General features: G+C 39.5%; 2 protein-coding genes across 10 annotated transcripts in view; both read right to left on the reverse strand.

The window, feature by feature from the left end:
- Positions 1-19,775, reverse strand: part of LOC124031958 (neural cell adhesion molecule L1-like protein) — a 364,252-nt gene that overhangs the window by 215,118 nt on the left and 129,359 nt on the right. The gene's annotated exons all lie outside the window — the stretch shown is intronic.
- LOC124031961 (contactin-4-like) overlaps positions 5,737-19,775 on the reverse strand; it is a 53,109-nt gene continuing 39,070 nt past the window's right edge. Inside the window, exons 9-18 of one of the 2 annotated variants that reach the window (XM_046343830.1) lie at positions 14,193-14,310; positions 13,694-13,852; positions 13,351-13,500; positions 12,948-13,018; positions 12,343-12,577; positions 10,634-10,749; positions 9,125-9,311; positions 8,310-8,422; positions 7,873-8,041; positions 5,737-6,694 (exon numbers count right to left, since the gene is read on the reverse strand). In XM_046343830.1, the coding sequence (XP_046199786.1) occupies positions 6,603-6,694; positions 7,873-8,041; positions 8,310-8,422; positions 9,125-9,311; positions 10,634-10,749; positions 12,343-12,577; positions 12,948-13,018; positions 13,351-13,500; positions 13,694-13,852; positions 14,193-14,310 (1,410 nt within the window). In that variant the 3' untranslated portion in view covers positions 5,737-6,602. The remainder of the gene's footprint in view (positions 6,695-7,872; positions 8,042-8,309; positions 8,423-9,124; positions 9,312-10,633; positions 10,750-12,342; positions 12,578-12,947; positions 13,019-13,350; positions 13,501-13,693; positions 13,853-14,192; positions 14,311-19,775) is intronic. The other variant, XM_046343829.1, reaches the window with a different exon arrangement.

A 19,775-nucleotide genomic window follows, 5' to 3' on the forward strand; every position in this document is an offset into this window, starting at 1 on the left:
TTTACAAGACATCATGGGGAAATCAAAAGAAAACAGCCAAGACCTCAGAAAATAAATTGTAGACCTCCACAAGTCTGGTTCATCCTTGGGAGCAATTTCCAAATGCTTGAAGGAGACGCGTTCTGTCTCCTAGAGATGAACGTACTTTGGTGCGAAAAGTGCAAATCAACCCCAGAACAACAGCAAAGGACCTTGTGAAGATGGTGGAGGAAACAGGTACAAAAGTATCTATATCCACAGTAAAACGAGTCCTATATCGACATAACCTGAAAGGCCGCTCAGGAAGGAAGAAGACACTGCACCACAACCGCCATAAAAAAGCCAGACTACAGTTTGCAACTGCACATGGGGACAAAGATCGTACTTTTTGAGAAGTGTCCTCTGGTCTAATGAAACAAAAATATAACTGTTTGTCCATAATGACCATCGTTATGTTTGGAGAAAAAAGGGGGCGGCTGGCAAGATGAAGAACACCGTCCCAACCGTGAAGCACGGGGGTGGTAGTATCATGTTGTAGGGGTGCTTTGCTGCAGGAGGGACTGGTGCACTTCACAAAATTGATGGCAACATGAGGAAGGAAATTATGTGGATATATTGAAGCAACATCTCAAGACATCAGTCAGGAAGTTAAAGCTTGGACTTTCCAAATGGACAACGACCCCAAGCATACTTCCAAAGTTGTGGCAAAATGGCTTAAGGACAACAAAGTCAAGGTGTTGGAGTGGCCATCACAAAGCCCTGACCTCAATCCCATAAAAAGATTGTGGGCAGAACTGAAAAAGCATGTGCGAGCAAGGAGGCCTACAAACCTGACTCAGTTACACCAGCTCTGTCAGGAGGAATTGGCCAACATTCACCCAACTTATTGTGGGAAGTTTGTGGAAGGCTACCTGACACCTTTCACCCAAGTTAAACAATTTAAAGGCAATGCTGCCAAATACTAATTGAATGTATGTAAACTTCTGACACACTGGGAATGTGATGAAAGAAATAAAATGCTGAAATAAATCACTCTATGCTATTATTCTGACATTTCACATTCTTAAAATAAAGTAGTGGTCCTAACTGACCTAAGACAGACATTTTTACTAGGATTAAATGTCAAGAATTGTGAAAAACTGAGTTAAAATGTATTTGGCTAAGGTGTATGTAAACTTCCGACTTCAACTGTACATCAGTAAATGTCCAACATAGGTTATGGCTGGGATTCAATCCGAGGCACGTTTTAGAGCGATGTTGACAATGCGCCCATTAAAACTAAAATTCTTAATGGTGAAACTGCCACACCAAATAAGTTACTGCAAACAACAGACACTTTTCCCATGACATCATTGCACACACGATAGAACAGTGGCATACTATATGTACTGCATTTGTTTTTCTTGACACATGACGCTCCCCCAGTGCTCCCCACCTCTGCTTCGTCTACAAAACAAAAACAATAGCCGCGGGGCGGGCAGTGGCGCTGTTTCCCCCTATTGTGTATTCGATCTTTAAAGGCAACGGTCCCGAGGAGACCTCATTGACTGTCGCTGCTGAAAATGTCTGCTCAATTGGAAATGACCTTGAAATGTCATGAGTTCCACAATGCGCCTCAGATTGAATCCCGGCCTAGATGTCAGTGAAATGAAAAGGTCTGCATTATGTCCGTTCTAACTGTAGACTCCATCTACAGGAAATGAAACTCTGTAACAGGAAAAAAGGAAATGGAAGGTATTATTAGCATACAGTGTTTTCAATTCAGAATGGGGGGAAAAAGATAACACAACAAATTCAGTCATGATAACAGAGGGTTTGCCAATCCCGAGGTCCCACAACATGTTACCATTTGGTTGACTCCATTAAATAATAGGAGTGCTGTAAAGTGCTATCACTGCACTTGAAGGGGCATACATAAGACTCTCCATCCATCTACATACACATTTAACAACAACTATCATGACATTAGTAATTGCTAATGATGTTTATCCTGGTGGCGTTTATGCCATTTTCAGGGATGACTTACTGTGTGTTACATGGATTCAAGTTTTATATGGACATTTACCAGGCCTCTTGCAGTGGCTATATGGCATTATAAATAGAAGCCCTTATTTATCCTCCTTCAAGCAAAGTTTTCCAGTGATACCTGGTATCTCAATCCCTCATTTGCTTTTAGTGTGTTTTGGTCTGGTTATATTTTGAGTGTGTGAGGGATACCATGGCCTATGTTTCCTACTGTATGAAAAGTGTGCTGTGATAATGTTTGGTAGTAGTGACACTTCTGTATTTGTATGAAGGAACTACTTCCAACAGTTTTGTAATCGAGGATATACTTTAGATGAACTATGTGCCAGAAAGCCAACAAAAATGTCACAAACGTGATATGGTAAGACTAATGTATATATCCTGTCAGAGTATTACTTGTCAGGTACCCTCTTACAACCCTCTAAGCTACTCCGAGTTAATGCATTTAGACGAAAAATCATAGGTTGAGCCATGTTACGATTATGACAAGTTAAAGTTGGCTTTGGGACACATAACTCAACTGTTACCAGGTGTGTGGTGTGTAACTGTTGAATCTCATTAGACAGCCAAGTTTTTGCATTTATCTTTGATATCTTTTACAAATCACAGTGGCAAAATCAATGTGGGGGTTAGGAGTGGCGAAACCAATGTCAACAGCCATTCATTCCTTTGTACAGTATTCTGAGGATTAAATTGGTTTCAGATAAGTGGCAATGTTACTACTGTACACTAGAGAGTTTCAATGAGCTCTAGATAGCTTGCCGGGCAGTCTGCATTGGGTGCATCTAGCATCAGTTTACCCTACCCAAGTCCTAACCTTAATCATGACCTTAGATCAGTATCTAAGGGCAACTTCATCCTACATGTTGAAGTAACCTGGCAACTTGGACAAGTAATCAAACCAGCCATTATTAATCAGAGGCGTTGGCGAGACCATCGCCCTGTGCCGAACCCTGATTGGATGACTTCTGGCTGACCTCAGAACCCTCCCGGACCGCTCAGCTCACCAATATCTGTATAGCCCTCCTCTACTCAGTTCACATCATGTTTGCTCTGTGCTGCTCCCCATTGCTTGGTGCTGTGTCTTTGCTGTACAGTGAACTTGCATTCCATACATTAATAAACTAAATGAAAAGAGCACGACGAGAGTGAGATCCTCTGTTCTCTGTCTATGAATCACCATTTTTCTTGTGGATGTTTTTCCGAGTGGTGGCATCCGTATTCCACCATATGATATCAGGATACTTTGTATACGGTTTGTTTGATTATTTACATCTGGTCTTCAACGTCATATTTATACAATGTGGCACTGTATTTCACATAACTTCCCTAATGCCAAGACTGGTCTTTTCATGGCAAATATATAGCAAACATATATCTTCTGAAGAGTATTGTATTTAACTTTTCAAAATGCCATACATCCAACATTCGAACACATTGTTTGAACTTGTCCATCTGTATTCTCACTATTGCTATGGTAAATAATAATACATTAGATCGGATCACATTTCCCCTCAGAAAAGAAGCAAACAAAATGTCATTATGTTTATTAAAAGCAGGTTGATCCATTAAAATATTCCAAGCCACTTACATTGACCACTTTCATGCCAAACAGCAGTTGACTGTAGGAATATGCACAATGTTTGAAAAACTCAATAAACACTGCCACTTCTTTTACAATGCAAATCATGAAAGACATAAGAAAAAAGGCATATCTGAGCACTAATGATCAAACATAAAATGGTCCATAGGAACCATGTTCTCATTTAATAAAATTGGGATAATTTCTAATAAACAATATCTGGATACACACATGTGAATAATAAATAATAGTAACACGGTAATAATAATAACAATAAAAACAACAATAATAGACATAAGGCTCATTTTGGGACCTGAGGATTTCATACATACAGTGTACAAGAAATTGGCTCACACAGCTTAGCGTGGCTATTTATGCACTTGTAATGGAGGGAAAGGTGAGGAGAGAAAAGACATCCATCTATCGGCTTTCCACCACACTGTAGTTCCTACCAGAAGCCATTTTGGTGCTGACTGTACTGCAGCTGCCAGTATTATGAGGCTGGGTGGATGGGAACCATGTTGGCTCAAAATGTTATAATTTATACTGTATATAACAGTCCATATATAACGATACAGTGCCTTGCGAAAGTATTCGGCCCCCTTGAACTTTGCAACCTTTTGCCACATTTCAGGTTTCAAACATAAAGATATAAAACTGTATTTTTTGTGAAGAATCAACAACAAGTGGGACACAATCATGAAGTGGAACGACATTTATTGGATATTTCAAACTTTTTCAACAAATCAAAAACTGAAAAATTGGGCGTGCAAAATTATTCAGCCCCCTTAAGTTAATATTTTGTAGCGCCACCTTTTGCTGTGATTACAGCTGTAAGTCGCTTGGGGTATGTCTATCAGTTTTGCACATCGAGAGACTGAAATTTTTCCCCATTCCTCCTTGCAAAACAGCTCGAGCTCAGTGAGGTTGGATGGAGAGCATTTGTGAACAGCAGTTTTCAGTTCTTTCCACAGATTCTCGATTGGATTCAGGTCTGGATTTGACTTGGCCATTCTAACACCTAGATATGTTTATTTTTGAACCATTCCATTGTAGATTTTGCTTTATGTTTTGGATCATTGTCTTGTTGGAAGACAAATCTCCGTCCCAGTCTCAGGTCTTTTGCAGACTCCATCAGGTTTTCTGCCAGAATAGTCCTGTATTTGGCTCCATCCATCTTCCCATCAATTTTAACTATCTTCCCTGTCCCTGCTGAAGAAAAGCAGGCCCAAACCATGATGCTGCCACCACCATGTTTGCCAGTGGGGATGGTGTGTTCAGGGTGATGAGCTGTGTTGCTTTTACGCCAAACATAACGTTTTGCATTGTTGCCAAAAAGTTCAATTTTGGTTTCATCTGACCAGAGCACCTTCTTCCATATGTTTGGTGTGTCTCCCAGGTGCCTTGTGGCAAACTTTAAACAACACTTTTTATGGATATCTTTAAGAAATGGCTTTCTTCTTGCCACTCTTCCATAAAGGCCAGATTTGTGCAATATACGACTGATTGTTGTCCTATGGACAGAGTCTCCCACCTCAGCTGTAGATCTCTGCAGTTCATCCAGAGTGATCATGGGCCTCTTGGCTGCATCTCTGATCACTCTTCTCCTTGTATAAGATGAAAGTTTAGAGGGACGGCCAGGTCTTGGTAGATTTGCAGTGGTCTGATACTCCTTCCATTTCAATATTATCGCTTGCACAGTGCTCCTTGGGATGTTTAAAGCTTGGGAAATATTTTTGTATCCAAATCCGGCTTTAAACTTCTTCACAACAGTATCTCGGACCTGCCTGGTGTGTTCCTTGTTCTTCATGATGCTCTCTGCACTTTTAACGGACCTCTGAGACTATCACAGTGCAGGTGCATTTATACGGAGACTTGATTACACACAGGTGGATTGTATTTATCATCATTAGTCATTTAGGTCAACATTGGATCATTCAGAGATCCTCACTGAACTTCTGGAGAGAGTTTGCTGCACTGAAAGTAAAGGGGCTGAATAATTTTGCACGCCCAATTTTTCAGTTTTTGATTTGTTAAAAAAGTTTGAAATATCCAATAAATGTCGTTCCACTTCATGATTGTGTCGCAGTTGTTGTTGATTCTTCACAAAAAAATACAGTTTTATATCTTTATGTTTGAAGCCTGAAATGTGGCAAAAGGAAGTTCAAGGGGGGCGAATACTTTCGCAAGGCACTGTATATGTGGTCCTCTGTCGCTCAGTTGGTAGAGCATTGCGCTTGCAACGGCAGGATTGTGGGTTTGATTCCTGGGACCATCCATCCGTAAAATGTACACACGCATGACTATAAATCGCTTTGGACTAAAGCGTCTGCTAAATGGCACATAATATTATATTTTATTTTATGTAAGAGTAAGTGCAGTTTCCAGGAAAAGGAACATAGGTCCCGAACCAGGCCATAACATAACGAGGTTTGTCAAGACGCCCTGGTAGTTGCAGGGGTCACCAGTGAAACAAGGTTCTCTTCTTAATCTTTTCAGTACAGTAGGTGTCCTAGATACAGTCTTTGAGGATTCAGGGAATGACAATCATCACTGCAGGTATGGGTCTCTTGAACGTAGCTTCATTTCATGTGTGTGAGTTAATTCCCTTCACTCTGTCCAGGGTCAGCGGCATCTTAACTCGCCAGTTGTACCCTTATCCAAATTATGTTAGAAAGTAGCAGTCTCCTTTTGGGGGGACCCAAGCTCTCACAGGGGTTCCTGAAACGTACACAGCTTCTTGTGCATCGTATCTCCTTGTCTTCATAAAGAAACGCTTTTGAGATTATCCATTTACGGAAAACATTTTAAAAAGACAGAAAGCGGCAACAACGTAATTTCAGCGTTTATCAACACTGCTTATGTAACAGTTTCCAAGCTGGACTTTCAATATCTCCCATGAAAGGTTTGAGGGAAATATATTGTCAACAAAGGGGGTATCTGTTAGAGGAAGAAGATACATTGGCCTCTTTGTCCAGTGTCCTCATGGAAAGCAGTGTGGTCCAGGAGCTGTTTGTCATAGGAACGTCCTGGCTGTGAAATAGAGTGCAAGCATATTGACCATGGATACCGCTGATAACTCCGGGGCTGCACCAATGGCCATTGAACCTGCAATAAAACCAGTCAAATCTAACGAGTTTCTTACAGTATATGCTGTTCAGAATGCAGTTCAATTTATTCTAGACACTGAATAAGGGTTGGGGTAAATTCCTATTCAATTCAGGAGGTAAACTGAAATTCCAATTCCCCAAATGTCTCTAGCACTTTGCATTACAGCACGGGAGAAAGTGGTATTAACATGGTAATAGTATGGTAACAATTTACGGTTACGCACCATGAAAGCAATATGTAACTAGTGCTGGAATTAAAGGGTTTAAGGTTAGAGGAGTTTGGAAAAACAGATCCCTGTTACCATACTGTTGGTGAATTGTTAGCCCTCTATTACATATTTGGAGTATTACCTTAAAATGAGATTATAATTACACAGATATTAATGACTAACTGGGAAAAATAAGGTCTGTTATTAACACTTTGTCCCGTGAGGTAATGTAATGTCATTTCTCGTAGAGATGCATTTTGGAAAATGTGAATTTGAATTTCAGTTTACTTTCTGAACTGACTGAGGTGGGATTGACCTCAACCCTGCACTGAATTAAGAATACCCTGAAACACATAATGAGTGAGGTTGTCACATCTTGTCTGCAATAATGTTTTCCACCATGTTGTTATTGCTCAAATGTATCAGGAGGTGGCGCCGCTATACTGTATTTTGGATCATAATGGTTAGACAGAAGGGCCCATTATACTGGACTTGTTTGCATTGAATCCAATTAAAGATTTACATGTGTAATGAATGATATGATGTTGCTCTTGTGTTAAAAAAAGATCAATTCTGTTCTGTTCCTAATGTTATTTCAGTCATTTCAATTCAAATTATTACATGATCTCATGCAAAAATTTAAATCAGTTGGCCCTCATAATAATTGTATAATTTGGTGGGTGCTTATATTTGTCCTATTTCACACATGTACAAGTGTGTATTGATACACATAGTATGAATTGGAAATGTGGTTTTTGCATATCCCAACTCCCCGTGAGACACCCTCAGAGAGTGGGGACACGGCCAGGGTCCGACATTATCAACGGCGACTCTAGATCAATTGGGGTTAAGTGCTTTGCTCAAGAGCACATCTGCAGATTTTTCAACTTGTCAGCATGGAGATTTGAACTAGCAATCTTTCAGTTACTGGCCCAATGCTCTGACCGTGTCAGGCAAAATGTCCCACCTGCTATCCTGGGAATAGTGATTTGTCTGCTGCTACTCCCCTCTCCTCCCTCGCTGAAGGGTTTGATCTGGATGACATAGTCCTCGTTGACCGGTAGCGCCAGCTCCAGAGACGTGGTGTTGGTTTCGACCACGTTGGGACGACTGTGTCTGTCCTGTGTGTACATCACCTGGAGAGATGTGACAACACAAATCATACACAGTGTGGATCTGCACAACATAGCCTAGAGTGCACATACTGTATAGGAATCACTACGAGAATCAACCTTGTCGTGGTCAGAAACACTGCTATGCTTATTATATACTTTGCTTATAAGAATCAGTCTGTTCAGTCATTCAAGTGCTGAACAACTCAACATAGGTGAATAACCCTAGCACATACTGGATCATTTAATAAATAATAAGAAAAAAAGTTGAAATACGTGTTTACTCCCGTACTTTGTAACCAGTGACCTCGGACTCGTTCTCCAGAGCTCTAACATGATCCCATTTGAGGATGACCTTCGAGTTTGAGGTGTTCCATATGATCTTCACCGGTGCCTGGCTTGGGGCTGGAAGAAAAGAAAACGTGAACCCTTCATTTGGATAGTCCATCTGTAGATGCTGATCTGATGGATTCTTTGCCTACGGAGCTGTGAGGGGAACGGCACCTCAGTACCTCCAGGCTCTGATCAGGCCCTACACCCAAACAAGGGCACTGCGTTCATCCACCTCTGGCCTGCTCGCCTCCCTACCACTGAGGAAGTACAGCTCCCGCTCAGCCCAGTCAAAACTGTTCGCTGCCCTGGCCCCCCAATGGTGGAACAAACTCCCTCACGATGCCAGGACAGCGGAGTCAATCACCACCTTCCGGAGACACCTGAAACCTCACCTCTTTAAGGAATACCTAGGATAGGATAAGTAATCCCTCTCACCCCCCCTTAAGATTTAGATGCACTATTGTAAAGTGACTGTTCCACTGGATGTCATAAGGTGAATGCACCGATTTGTAAGTCGCTCTGGATAAGAGCGTCTGCTAAATGACTTAAATGTAAATGTAATGTAAATGTAAATGTAATGTAATGTAATGGTCTATTGATAGTTTGTTGGGTATTTATAGATGGGCTATCCAAATAAAATGTCTCCAGTCCAAAAAGTATTCAAACACAGCGAGTCAGGGTCAATATTTATTTTTTCAAGTGAGGGGGTTGGGGGGGTGAGGCTCTATGGAGTGGATGCAGGCAGGTATCCTTGAACGTAGGTTTTGTACTTACGGGGTTTCTTGGTGGTGACATTGACTGTGGCACAGTGAGGGCCCACCCCAGCACTGTTGTACGCTCGGAGGGAGATAAAGTAGGTTCTGCTGCCCTCCAGGCCTCTGATCACCACAGACGTCCGGTTACCCATGGTCCTGATCACACTGGCTGTCTCCTGTCTCTCCCTCTCACCCCAGTACCTCAGCTACAGTTCAAAACACACCGGTCAACACTACAGGTCAGCATCCCTGATATGTTTAAACGTTTTTTTCCTCATCAATTAAATCAATCAACTGTATTTTTAAAGCACAGCCACACTGGCCATAAACTCCCCAGTAGGATGAACCCTAGAGAAGAACCCATCTTCCTCGGGCTGTACCGGGTAGAAGTTAAGAAAGAGTAGGCTGGATAGTTTGTCACGTCAGAGTATTCATATGCTTGTCTAAGGCCGTGGTCACATTATGATTTTGTGTTAGAATATTTCGGAGTGAGCCAATACTTTTTCAATGGGAATCATCCGTTGCCCGATGAATGACAACAGAGCTGATTGCCTGACAACAACAAAAAATGCACAAAGGCGTTTGCCTGAAATTGACAGATTTCTGGATGTAAATTTTCTGTTCTTTTTCAAAGATACTGGAGAGACCTACAAAAACTTCTGCCTTTATTTCATTATTCGGAGTGGCACCACAGGAGGCCCCTCTGTTGCTATGGGCAACATGCTGGCCTTTACCACTCTTCTAGCTAGACGTCTTCTACTATTGAAGTGGAAAGATCAGTTTCCATCTACTTTAAGCCATTGGATAAAGGAAGTTACGCAACATCTCAAGCTAGGGAAAATGTGCTACTCCGTTAGGGGATCTGCAATTACATTTATAATATCTAGCAAACCTTTCCTATCCTTTGTAGAAGACATGGGCCCAGATAATTTCATAACTACATAAACCAACCCAAATTAGAATTTGTATCCCTATTTTTAATCTTCTTTACTTTTTTGTTTGATTATATTTTTGTTTTGTTTGTTATTTGGTCAAATTCTATATCATGCAAGCTGTGGGTTAGATTTGGTACGGGATCCTTTTTTTGTCCTGTTGGAGCATGGGGGGGTTGAGGTAGGTTTGATCTGGTAGGGGATCCGTTTATGTTTTGCCCTCTACCTGTTCGGTCTGTATTATCTGTATAATCATTCAAAATGCCAAATAGAAAAACATTTGATAAAAATAAAAAACAACTAAAAAAACTTTTGACGGATAAAACTCGTCTGAAAACAGTTGACTCGAGTACTAATGACGGACAAAAACGAACAATCATATACGATTTCATCCATGTTCATGCGTCTCAGTGTGGCTGTACGCTAACTGATAGTTGTTAAGACAGGATAGGGTGTTGATTTAATTTACATAAATGTAACAATTCAATGAGGGATAATACTGGATAGTCCATTGATCATGTACGAAGAGAAATACTGAAGCAGTGTCAGATCTATCCATTTTATGTCTATGATGTCCAGTGTGTTTGGGCTCTGACCTCGTAGCCCAGGATGCGTCTCCTATTGTTGCTCCAGGGCAGGGCCTTCCAGGTGGCCTCTACCTCCGATGCCGACACACTCCTGGCCCGCACCCTACCCGGGGCTCTGCTGGGCTCTAGGGTCACACACACACACACACACACACACAGTGAATGTGTAACTACTGATAGCGGACAATAAGAAATAAAGTGCCTATTGAATGTCTACATCCTCTTTAACTTTAAATTTTTTTATATTTTGTCATTGATCTACACAAAACACTTCATAATGTCAAAGTGAAGTAAAAATTTGACACATTTAAAAACATTTTTTTTATAGTCGTTCAATAAGTATTCATCTTTCTGTTGAGGCAAGCCTAAATGAGTTCAGAAGTCAAATTTGGCTAAACATATCACATAATAAGTTATATGGACTCCATCTGTGTGAAATAATAGGGGTGACATGATTTTTTAATGACTACCCTTTCCTCTGTCCCCCATACATACATCATCTGTAAGGTCCTTCAGTCAAGCATTGAATTTCAAGCACAGCTTCAACTATAAAGATCAGAGAGCTTTTCAAAGGCCTCACAAAGAAGGGCAGTGATTGGTAGATGGTTAACAATAACAAATGACACATCAAATATATCTTTCAAGTTTCTAATTATGCTGTGGATGATGTATTAAACCACCCAGACACATCAAAGATGCAGTTGTCCTTCTGAACTGAGCTGCAGGACAGGAAGGGAACTGCTTAGGGATTTCACCATGAGGCCATTTGTGATTTTAAAACAGTTACAGAGTTTAATGGATGTGATAGGAGAAAACTGAGGATGGATCAAAAACATTGTAGTGACTCCACAATAATGGCCTAAATGACAGAGTGAAAACAATAATACAAATATACAGAATAAAAAAATATTCCAAAACATGCAACAAGGCACTGAAGTAATGAAAAACAAGGTAAAGGAATACACTTTTTGGCCTAAATGCAAAATTGTATGTTTGGGGCAAATCCAACAACACATCACTGAGTAACTGCCTCCTTATTTTCAAACATGGTTGTGGCTGCATCATGGTATAGGTATGTTTGACATCGGCAAAGACTGTAAACTTTTTCAGGATGAAAAGAAACGGGACAGGCTAAATTAAAATACATTTAAAAATCCTAGAGGATAACCTGCTTCAGTCTGCCTTACACCAGACACCGGGAGAGGAATTCACCTTTCAGCAGGACAATAACACAGCTAAATCTACACTGGAGTAGCTTACCAAGAAGTGAATGTTCCTGAGTGGCCGAGTTACAGGTATATTAGTGTTTCATTTTCATTCATCTTAAAAAATTATTCAAATTTGTATTCCACTTTGACATTACAGAGTATTTTGCTAGATCGCTGACAAGAAAAGTACAACTAAATCAATGTTATCCTCACTTTGTAACACATTAAAATGTGAATAAATCCAAGGAAGGTGTAGACTTATTATACTCACTATACATATAGCATCTGAAATGAAAAGGAATGATGGAATAGGTATGTTGTGTACTCAGCTGGGTCTGGCATCACTTAAACTTTGCAAAAAATACTCTACAGTGTTGAACCCTGTAGAGGTATTGATGGATTTCAGAATTCTAGAGTTATATAGAACATCTCAATAACGTTAGAAAAATATATGTATTTTCACGTTATTCATTCCCTAAATAAATAACAGGGTCTGGCAGTGTACTGTACCTTCCTCTGCAGAGTAGATGGTGGCCACCGGCCCAAAGGGGCCCTCCCCTTTGTTATTGTACACGCCCACTTTCACATGAAACGGAGAGAAGGGAGCGATGCTCTCGTTCTTGAAGATGTATCTGGAGGCGTCGGGGGAGGTGACTGCTGCCTGCATCCAGCCTTGAGCCCCCTGAGGTCGGAAAGCTACCACATAGCCAAATCCTGGGCCACTCTGTAGCTCTTCAGGGACAGGCTGCAGAAAGAGGTGAAAACACAAATGTACAGCGGTGCATTCACATAATACACATCTACCTTCTAATACTGCCATGCAGACCGGAACTACTTTTCTGGCTCGTATAAAACATTTTCACATTGTCCTCTTCAGCGTGGTTCTTACAACTTTGGTGAATGCGTAACCAGGCCAGCTCAATACAGCTTGGTTGGGCTCAGTAGTGTAAAAATACCTATTGGCACAACCTGCATGCTCTGAAACATACTTGCAGTCAGAGAATGGGTTATGTTCGATTCATAATTGATTTCAACATATCATTTGGTGCACTTTGCTGAATCTGTATGACTTTACCAATCAAGCTGATCATCCTTATTAGTAGTGTTCACTTTACCTCCCAAGTGATGACAAGCTCCGAGCGACCACCACCACCTCCGTTCACTCTGGATGGCGTTATCTTGGGAGCTGCAAGATCAAGGGTGTTTGTTTTCATAGAGAAACTTCAATGTCTGCATGCCTCCTACTATTATCATGGAAAAACATCTGTCAATTAATGCTGTTAATTGTTGGGGTCACCGTGCAGTTAAAAAAAAATATATCCTCCTCATCATCAATCATCAACATCCCAGTGGAAATAGGCTTGTACTGTACCTCTTGCACTTTCCTATAATAATGCATTAACAATATTGCATCACAACTTGAATGTAAACAAACAATTCATTGGGTAAAATTGCACATATTATATTACAGAATTCATCGTTGTGTTGGAAGCTATGTGGGGCAGATACAGTACATACGCATGTCTTTGGTCCGGGCTTTTTTGGAAGGTTTGCTGGGCTCTCCTGTTCCGATGGCGTTGGTTGCCAGCACTCTGAACTCATACTCCACCCACGGACTGAGGTCAATGACAGTGGCTGTCAGCTGTTTGCCCCCAAGAAGTTCAGGAACTAACCCAGACAACAAATAGCCTTTAATTAGCATGTTGCAGGATCTTCTAGTGCTATATAAATACAGTCTATAACTTTGTGTGCTAATTGTGATGATGTACCTTGAACCTTGATTACATTGTGAGTGCAATATTCAATTTAATATACAGTGTGTGTGATAGATAAAGATGCACGTGCACACACACACACGCACCTGTGATGACTCCCTGCCAGCCCAGTGAAAATGTTGTGCGGGCCTGGATGTTGTGGGTGAGGACTGGGCTGTGGTTGTCAGGACCCGGTCCCCAGGAGAGAGACGCTGTGCTGTCTGTCATCTCTGTCACCTGGAATTCCACAGGTGGGCCTGGAGCACCTGTAAAAAAATCGTGATCACAGCATCATCTTAGTTGATCAACATGAGATATAAAGTACAGTGTATTCTACACATACATTTTAATAATATATTTATTAATTCAAATGTACTGTAGCAGTCATGATTCAAAAACAAGCTTACGAAGAGGTCTAAACATTATGGGCTGATTATTGGAGAGTAGGAGAACTCAAGGTTCCAGGTTTAATTCTAAACCTTCCATTTGCTACATTAGTGGCAAAAGTGGGATTTCACAATTCAAATAGTTTTTTGTTTTTTTTACTGGATCCTACAACAGATCAATGTGACATTTTCTGCTACTGGTGCTCCAGCATAGCCATACCTCTAACTACCACATCGGTGGCGATGGAAACACTGTCCACCTTGGTCTGGACAGCACAGGTATACTTCCCAGCATGCCTCAGCTGAATGTTACGGATCATGATGTCACCTGCTGAGCGCTGTCCATAAGGAATGTCAAACCAGAGCAGTAAGGAAAATGTTAAAATTCTAGAAAAGATATCAAATAAAAGGCCCTTCTTCAAATACGAGCAGGATGAGAGTACACTTGTTATTATGTGTTCAATATATGAGGTGAAAGTCATGATAAAAGTCAAAGACCTTCAGTAGAAACGGCTGAATATTTCAGACCGTTTAATGATGACAGTTTCTATCTGAGAGAATGAAAAGGCTATTTTCAGTCCCATTCCTTTTACTCCTTTCTGTTTCTAATTGTCAGCTATAATACATGCTGACCTTTGAAGCTGCACTACTGTACTTGTTAGTATGACTTTTGTCACATAGATAAGATTGAGGTCAAGACGACCAATGCTTTCAGACCGTAGAAGACCAACATTTGTGAGGAGATCATTTTTGCCGAGCATTAGCTCACACTCACTATACTCTGGTGGTTTCTTGTTATTGGGCCTCAAAATACCCAAGTTACAATGTAGTTGTAAGTAACGCATGTGGTGGGCGGCACTTAGAGTTTTAGCTTGAACATTGTAAGGAAACTGGGCTCCATGTGAGCGAAACTGGGATCCACATGGCCAAAACAATAATGATAAACACTTTTTTTGCATAACAGTATACACTCTCTATCACAAAACACTTTTTACAAAACAGTAGACACAACTCTCTACGTAGGACAAAAACATGTATTGTGTAAAGTATGTCAATCAAAACTAAATAATTGTTTCACAGCCAATAACGACTACTTCCATCATGTATATCTTTACCACCAACATGTAAATCCCTTCGCATAATTGTTAACCTCCTAATGAGTCCATAAATACACATTAAATAGTTCACCTGTCAATTGTTTGGTTTTCCATGGGTTACAAAGTAGATGACATTGATATTTTTTTTATATTGGCAGCTGTTTTATAGGGAAAATATTTAATGTGTTGCACAGTATATAAAAACATATGGCCTTATATAAAAAGGAAATTTAATTGAACAGTCCTTACTTTTTTTAACAGTTATTGTGTTTACTGTACTTCAGTCATGTTTGGGGGGGAATTACTTTCAATATTACTCTATTATATGTTGCTTTTCAGAGGCCTCATCATGTTTTACATTGGAGGGCTTTGTCAGCCATGTCTAGTCACAGCATATATATAGTAGGCCTAACTACCTCACAGTATTTGCCATAACTACCTGTTTGGTTTGGAGTACTTTTGCAGGATTAGATTTGATTTATGTTTACTGAATTGTAAGCATTTACAAAATTACATACAGCACAGAACACATATGCAATCCAAACAGTATCATATATTTTTGTACACCTTTCTATGAAATTCTTCCTACTTTACAGTTTCTCAATCACATAAAAGCATTTTTTTTAAATGTATTACTGTGGCCAAACATATCCAAATACATTTTCCAAATTCTGATATTTTTTGCCTTTGTATCTGGATTGCATATCTTAAGACGCCCTTTTGCAAAAGTATGAATACAAATGGAATCAGTGGATACAAAATTCATTGTTAAGTGTTCTTATAATATTAACACATTTTCCTCAGAAGAGTTGTGTTCACTGTTTTCAGCAATCAGTTAATCCTAGTGATGAAAAATCTTAATCACTCCATCAGTGCTATTTCATGTACAACATTTAATTTTACCTTTATTTAACCAGGCAAGTCAGTTAAGAACAAATTCTTATTTTCAATGACAGCCTAGGAACAGTGGGTTAAGTGCCTGTTCAGGGGCAGAATGACAGATTTGTACCTTGTCAGCTCGGGGGTTTGAACTTGCAACCTTCCAGTTACTAGTCCAATGCTCTAACCACTAGGCTACCATGCCACCTCAACATAGTGAAATATTTAGGTAATTGAGACTGTGTCATTTTAGGAATTTTTACAACATTGCAAATATGCAGAAAATTAAGTTGAGTTACTGTAATGCAACTTTAGGTAAGTCCTATTTCGTAACATTGTGACCATCCATTCAAGCTTTGCTTTGGCCTATACATGCATATATCAGTTGTGTTCCTCCATCCTGATTTGTGCCTGCAAAGAAAATATATTGCTATAATAGGATTTTTGTTTTTAGACAGTCGTGTTGGGAGAAGATATACGGACACTCCTGGTGGACAAATCAATGACGTATAGAGCCGAGGGAAGCAAATCATACGGACCAACTTTCTTTGGCCAAAGACAGAACAGACTGTCATGCATTAATATTAGCAAATAAACCATACGACCTAACTATTTAATATACCATTTTAAAAACTCACCACTTAAACTCGACACTTAACTTACTTGTTAAAGAAGACGCAGGGATTAAGTCATTCCTGCATGACAGTCAATTCGGTATTTGGCCAAAGAAAGTTGCTCAGTGTGATTTGGTACACTCCGTTCTCAGCTGCGCTATATACGCCATCAATTTGTCCACCCGTAGTGTCCGTATAGGTTCTCCCAGTAGTGTTCTTTTGTTGCAGTTAATTCCATTTTTGACAATATCTTATCATTTTTATGAATGTTTTAGAAGGAAACTACAGTACATAAAAACATGTTTACATATTTACTGTTTTGCAAAAGGCCACAGAGTTCTGTGTCGTACAAACACTGTTTTGAAAATCGACATTGTTCCAAAAAATGCTTGAACACCATTGAGATAAACTGTACTATTTGATCCTAATTCAGAGAATGCAGCTCACGTCTATAAAATGTTTGAATACCATCTTGTACCATTGACTCTTTTTCATAGAAAAAGTGTATCTATTAATGGTTATAGTTAGTATTTGTTGAGCCATTATTTAATAAATGGTGAGAACCTCATTTGATGATTAATAATACTTTTGGATAGCATTAGCTGCTTTTGTAAAGTGTACTTTAAGTTGTGACGGTGTAAGTTAATTCTGATATAGAAATATTCTCACCAGATGACAAATTATACTTTTTGATATGACATTTTGTGACAGGTATTTTAAGTTTTGATAGTGCATTAAGAGAAATGTATTGTTTTGGAAAACACACTTGCACTTTAGTGGGCAAAGTTAACTATATACAGTGCCTTCAGAAAGAATTCATATCCCTTTACTTTTTTCACATTGTGTTGTGTTACAGACCAAATTGAGATTTGGTGTCACTGATCTACACATAATATCCTATAATGTCTAAGTGTAATTTTGTTTGTAAAACATTTTAAAAATTACTAAAAAATGTTAAGCTGAAATGTCTTGAGTCAATAAGTATTCAACTCCCTTGTCATGGCAAGCCTATATATAGTAGAAATGTGCTTAACAAATTGCATTATAAGTTGCATGGACTCATTCTGTGTACAATAATAGTGGTTATCAACGGAGACTAATGGATAATAAACTATAAACTATCAAAATAAAGGAAGTCGCATTCTCCATGTTTAATCTCCCAGCAATTGAATGGGTATTTACCAACGTTTCGTCATCACTGTGCCTTCCTGCCGAAACGTTGGTAAATACCCATTAAATTGCTGGGAGATAATACATGGAGAGTGCAACTTTATTTTGATAGTTTATAGTTTATTCGCCGTTAGTCAGCACCTCCACACAAACTATTATTCTGGGTGTGCGCCAGCTCATGTTTTTTTTTATCTACAATAATAGTGTTTAACATGATTTTTGAATGACTACCCCATCTCTGTACCCCCACACATACAATTATCTGTAAGGTCCCTCAGTCGGCAGGACATTTCAAACACAGATTCAACCACATAGACCAGGGAGGTTGAACATCCCTTTGAGCATGGTGAAGTTATTAATTAGGCTTTGGTTGGTGTATCAATACATCCAGTCGCTACAAAGATACAGGCGTCCTTCCTAACTCAGTTGCCGGTGACGAAGGAAACTGCTCAGGGATTTCACCATGAGGCCAATGGTTATTTTAAAATAAATAAATAATACTTTAATGGTTGTGATATGAGAAAACGTTGTAGTTACTCCACAATACTAACCTAAATGACAGAGTGAAAAGAAGGAATCCTGTGCAGAAAAAAAGTATTCCAAAGCATGCATCCTGTTTGCAACAAGGCACTAATATTAATACTGCTAAAAATCCAACACATTAATTACATCACTGAGTAGTACTCAATCATGGTGATGGCTGCATCATGTTATGGATATACTTGTCATTGGCAAGGACTAGGGAATTTTTAAAAGATAAAAATAAATGGAATACAGCTATAAGCATGTGCAAAATCCTAGAGGAAAACCTGGTTCAGTCTGCTTTCCAACAGACACAAATTCATCTTTCAGCCGTACAATATGTCAGGATTTGGCCAGGATTGTTCCGGTTTTAGCCACCAGATGCCCCCATTGTGCTTTTTGACCCTTTTGTTTTCCCTGGTTTCCAGTTATTATTTGCACCTGTGCCTCGTTTCCCTTGAACCCTTAGTTTTCCTCAGTTCTTTGCTCTGTGTTTGAAGGTTAGCACCCAGCCCCAGTGATGCTGTGAACAGTTGTTGCTCCAGTTGGACTCGCTTGTGGTACTCTGTTTTTGTTCTCGTTTATTTATTTTTGATTATCTTTTGAGGCTTTTTTTCTGCTGTACCTACCACCTTGTGGATTTACCTTTTGACTTGGAGGATTACCTTTTTCTCTTGGATTTACTTTATGATTTATATTTTTGCCTGAAGAACTTTCCTTTTTATTGAATTAAAACACCATCTCAAGTACTGCTGTGTCTGCCTTTGCAACCGGGTCTTGACACAATAGCCAAAAGAAGAAGGCCAAATCTACACTGGCTTGAAAATCTATTAGCATAACCTTGAGAATGTCTGTCAAGCAATGATCAACCATCAAATATTGTACAATCCAGGTGTGCAAAGCTCTTAGAGAGTTACCCAAAAAAGACTCACAGATGTAATTGCCGCCAAATGTGTTTCCACAAAGTATTGACTCATGGGAGTGAAGACTTATGTAAATGAGATATTTCTGTGTTTACATTTCCAACACGTGTTTTCAATGTCATTATGGGATATTGTGTGTAGATGGGTGAGAAAAAAATATTTTAATCCTTTTGTAATTCAGGCTGTAACACAACATTTGGAATACATCAAGGGGTATGAATACTTTCTGAAGGCACTGTACCTCCAACAAATATAATGTTTGATGAACAGAACTATTTAACCTTTATGAAATTACTCATTGCATTTAAGACACACTTTTCTGCAACATGTCAGCTTTGTGTCAAGTGATTAGTGCAGGGAGTCAAGCGCTCAAATGAAGCCATGAGGCAAACACAATTACACAACTAATGGCATTGCTGATGAGCCGGAGGAATATAGAACAAACTGTGGGTAGTAAGCAGCCAAGATATTATAATTGCTTTTCTAATTAAAGAGAAATACATTCAACCGTAGATGACCAAATGTAATGTTTGACTGAGCATTGAATCGACAATTCCTTAGGCAGCAGTTTTTTCAAAGGAGTAGTTGTTATCAACAA

This window comes from Oncorhynchus gorbuscha, linkage group LG03 (assembly GCF_021184085.1).
Source record: "Oncorhynchus gorbuscha isolate QuinsamMale2020 ecotype Even-year linkage group LG03, OgorEven_v1.0, whole genome shotgun sequence".
Taxonomy (NCBI): Eukaryota; Metazoa; Chordata; class Actinopteri; order Salmoniformes; family Salmonidae; genus Oncorhynchus; species Oncorhynchus gorbuscha.